Consider the following 4174-nt stretch of genomic DNA (forward strand, 5'->3'; position numbering starts at 1 on the left):
TATTTTCTATAGGAAGTGTGTCTTTCCTGTACAAAATCTATGCTGGACTCACACACACATCCTAGCACTCTGGTGCTCAGGTGTATGAGTTGCGCATGCCTGCTGTAATCAGTGCCGGTGCAAGGGAAAGGGAAGGTGAGAGCCATATCTTTGAAAATATGGTGCTCTCTTGCTCCCTCCCCGTCGTGCAACGCAACGCAGCCTCGGACGGGGGTGTCTGCGCTGCATTGCGTGGAGATTTGGTGAATATCCCCAGAAATGTCTTTTACAACCAGTTAAACATTGTGAATTCTCATTCAATTATGTTTCAATTTAGTAATTTTAAATATCTTTACATCCAACAGAAAACCATCCTTGAATGTATGAAATAACCATCAATAATGAAGTGAATACTGTAAATCTTCAATAATAGCAGAAATAATGAGCTACAGTATTCAGGAAAACATCAGCGCAGTCGGCGACAGATGAACCTGCACACAAACTGACAGATCCCAGATGAAGATCAACGGCAGTTCAGCGATTGTAAGAGGCTGAGCTGTGCACCTCCACAGCACAAGACGAAGAAATGACCTAAGGAAAATTAAGGCAACAACAATAACAAACCGCCCCCTGTATAAACAAGAGTCCAATACCAACTTTTATCATGGTATCGGAATGATGTGATTACCACACTGCTCTGTTTTCTAAAATGATGACAAGCCATCACTCTGTGCTCTAGGAGAATTATAAACTCCTCTGGCTAAACCACAGTAACCAGAGAAGAGCACAACAGAGCGGAGCCAGACAACTGACGGGTAAAGGAAAGAGGAGTTTGTCTATCTACAATACAACAGACTGTCCCAATTTGCATTGGCCAAAAGGAAGATACATCTTTACCCGCAAGCGTGCATAGCCATAGTACAATCTAAAGGCACAATCGCCCACAAAGACACCTTCTACGTATTAGGAGTGTGGCAAATATTTGGTGGTTATTGCATTTTATTGTTAAAACAGAAATCAAACGTGCAAAATACTGCACACATATAAAATGTGTTAGAAAAACACAAGTGCTTTATCAGCCATGTTGGCCCATCAGGAAATACAGTCTTGGGATGTAGACAAATATATACCCGACCCACAGACACTAAGCAAGAAAGAAAAATCAGACACATGCAGCAAGAGCTTTAGTTTGTCATCACTACTCAAGCTTCATCAGCAAACCTACACAGGAGAAAAACCATTCAAGTGCAGTGAATGTGCAAAGTGCTTTAGTCACTTATTAAACCTTCAAAGCCATCAGCAAACTCACAGAGGAGAAAAACCATTCAAGCGCAATGAACGTGGGAAGAGCTTTAGTCGATTATCAAACCTACAAAGACATCAGCGAACACACACAGGGAAAAAGCCATTTAAATGCAGTGAATGTGCAAAGTGCTTTAGTCAGTTATCAAACCTTCAAAGTCATCAGCGAACACACACGGGGGAAAAACCATTCAAGTGCACTGAATGTGCAAAGTGCTTTAGTCAGTTATCAAACCTTCAAAGTCATCAGCGAACACACACGGGGGAAAAACAATTCAAGTGCAGTGAATGTGCAAAGTGCTTTAGTCAGTTATCAAACCTTCAGAGTCATCAGCGAACACACACGGGGGAAAAACAATTCAAGTGCAGTGAATGTGCAAAGTGCTTTAGTCATTCATCAAGCCTTAAAAGACATCAGCGAACACACACAGGGGAAAAGACATTCAAATGCAGTGAATGTGCAAAGTGCTTTAGTCAGTTATCACATCTTCAAAGTCATCAGCGAACGCACACAGGGGAAAAGCCATTTAGATGCAGTGAATGTGTGAAGAGCTTTAGTCACTTATCAAGCCTTCAAAGACATAATCAAACACACACAGGGGAAAAGCCATTCAGCTGCAGTGAATGTGTGAAGAGCTTTAGTCGATTATCAAAGCTACAAATTCATCAGCGAACACACACAGGGGAAAAGCCATTCAATTGCAGTGAATGTCTGAAGAGCTTTAGTCAATTATCATCCCTACAAAGTCATCAGCGAACACACACAGGGGAAAAACAATTCAAGTGCAGTGAATGTGCAAAGTGCTTTAGTCATTCATCAAGCCTTAAAAGACATCAGCGAACATACACAGGGGAAAAGACATTCAAATGTAGTGAATGTGTGAAGAGCTTTAGTCAGTTATCACATCTTCAAAGGCATCAGCGAACACACACAGGGGAAAAGCCATTCAGCTGCACTGAATGTGTGAAGAGCTTTAGTCAATTATCAAAGCTACAAATTCATCAGCGAACACACACCGGGGAAAAGCCATACAACTGCAGTGAATGTCTGAAGAGCTTTAGTCAATTATCATCCCTACAAAGTCATCAGCGAACACACACAGGGGAAAAACCATATCATTGTAGTGAATGTGACAGTAGTTTTCACGACTATTCAGCATTAAGGTATCATCAGCAAACTCACACAGGAGAAAAACCATTCAAGTGCAATGAATGTGGGAAGAGCTTTAGTCTAATATCAGAGTTACAAAGTCATCAGCGAACACACAGGGGGAAAACATAGAAGGGCACAGAAAGTGTGAAGGGCTTTTGTCAATTTTCGATCCCACACAGCCCTCAGTGAATACACTTCTCCATTTAACCCACATGGAAATAATCTTAGAGATGCAGGGACTCTGGAATGAACTAAAGAACATCAAGAATAATATTGACCCATATGAGGACATAGACAAGAGCAGAACAGTGCAGTTATTGTGAGAGGAATGAATTACGGAAAAAGATAAAATTCAAATTATGTGGGACTTTGAAATACCAAATGGTAGAAGACCCGACTAGCAGTAAAGAAGAAAAACAGATAACAGTATTTGCAGAATTTTTATCGATTATCAAAGCTACAAATTCATCAGCGAACACACACAGGGGAAAAGCCATTCAACTGCAGTGAATGTCTGAAGAGCTTTAGTCAATTATCATCCCTACAAAGTCACCAGCGAACACACACAGGGGAAAAAAAATTCAAGTGCAGTGAATGTGCAAAGTGCTTTAGTCATTCATCAAGCCTTAAAAGACATCAGCGAACACACACAGGGGAAAAGACATTCAAATGCAGTAAATGTGTGAAGAGCTTTAGTCGATTATCAAAGCTACAAATTCATCAGCGAACACACACAGGGGAAAAGCCATTCAACTGCAGTGAATGTCTGAAGAGCTTTAGTCAATTATCATCCCTACAAAGTCATCAGCGAACACACACAGGGGAAAAACCCTATCATTGTAGTGAATGTGACAGTAGTTTTCACGACTATTCAGCATTAAGGTATCATCAGCGAACTCACACAGGGGAAAAACGATTCAAGTGCAATGAATGTGGGAAGAGCTTTAGTCTAATATCAGAGCTACAAAGTCATCAGCGAACACACAGGGGGAAAACATAGAAGGGCACAGAAAGTGTGAAGGGCTTTTGTCAATTTTCGATCCCACACAGCCCTCAGTGAATACACTTCTCCATTTAACTCACATGGAAATAATTTTAGAGATGCAGGGACTCTGGAATGAACTTAAGAACATCAAAAATAATATTGACCCATATGAGGACATAGACAAGAGCAGAACAGTGCAGTTATTGTGAGAGGAATGAATTACGGAAAAAGATAAAATTCAAATTATGTGGGACTTTGAAATACCAAATGGTAGAAGACCCGACTAGCAGTAAAGAAGAAAAACAGATAACAGTATTTGCAGAATTATAAAAGTGTGTGTTTACAGTGATTGTCCACTTCCGGACACATAGCAAAGTGATATGATGTACCAGGATACACAGTGGGAGACAAGCACAATGTGGATTAAAAGAAAATAAACATTGTTGATTTTTATTTGGTGAAGAAGAGATACAAAGAAAAACATTAAATCACACCTGACCTCACTACCAGTAAAAGCAACACTGAACAATACTGGGACTAACAGCAGTATTTTCAGCTAACTTCTCGGATTAGTGATAAAACCTATAAACCCAACACACCCAGAGTGGACATGTTGTCAGGGCTCTGGAGATGGGAAACGTCATTGGTAAAATGCCTGTATTACTATTAACAAATGCCACTGCAGTATATGTAATGAACTAAAGCGAAACACAAGTGTTCAAGAAATAACCTATTTTTAGATATAAAAGAGCATA

The 4174-nt window shown here is 40.2% G+C and overlaps 1 protein-coding gene across 1 annotated transcript; it reads left to right on the top strand.

Annotated features, from left to right (window-relative positions):
• Positions 1–1060: 1060 nt before the first annotated feature.
• On the top strand, positions 1061–3749 carry LOC147738008 (uncharacterized). The gene is made up of 5 exons (XM_086951197.1): positions 1061–1239; positions 1324–1644; positions 1897–2523; positions 3059–3250; positions 3617–3749. Exons 1-5 carry the CDS (start codon positions 1061–1063, stop codon positions 3747–3749), a joined length of 1452 nt encoding a protein of 483 aa, XP_086807323.1.
• Positions 3750–4174: the final 425 nt, after the last annotated feature.

This window comes from Lissotriton vulgaris, chromosome 1_1 (genome assembly GCF_964263255.1).
Source record: "Lissotriton vulgaris chromosome 1_1, aLisVul1.2, whole genome shotgun sequence".
NCBI classification, from domain to species: Eukaryota; Metazoa; Chordata; class Amphibia; order Caudata; family Salamandridae; genus Lissotriton; species Lissotriton vulgaris.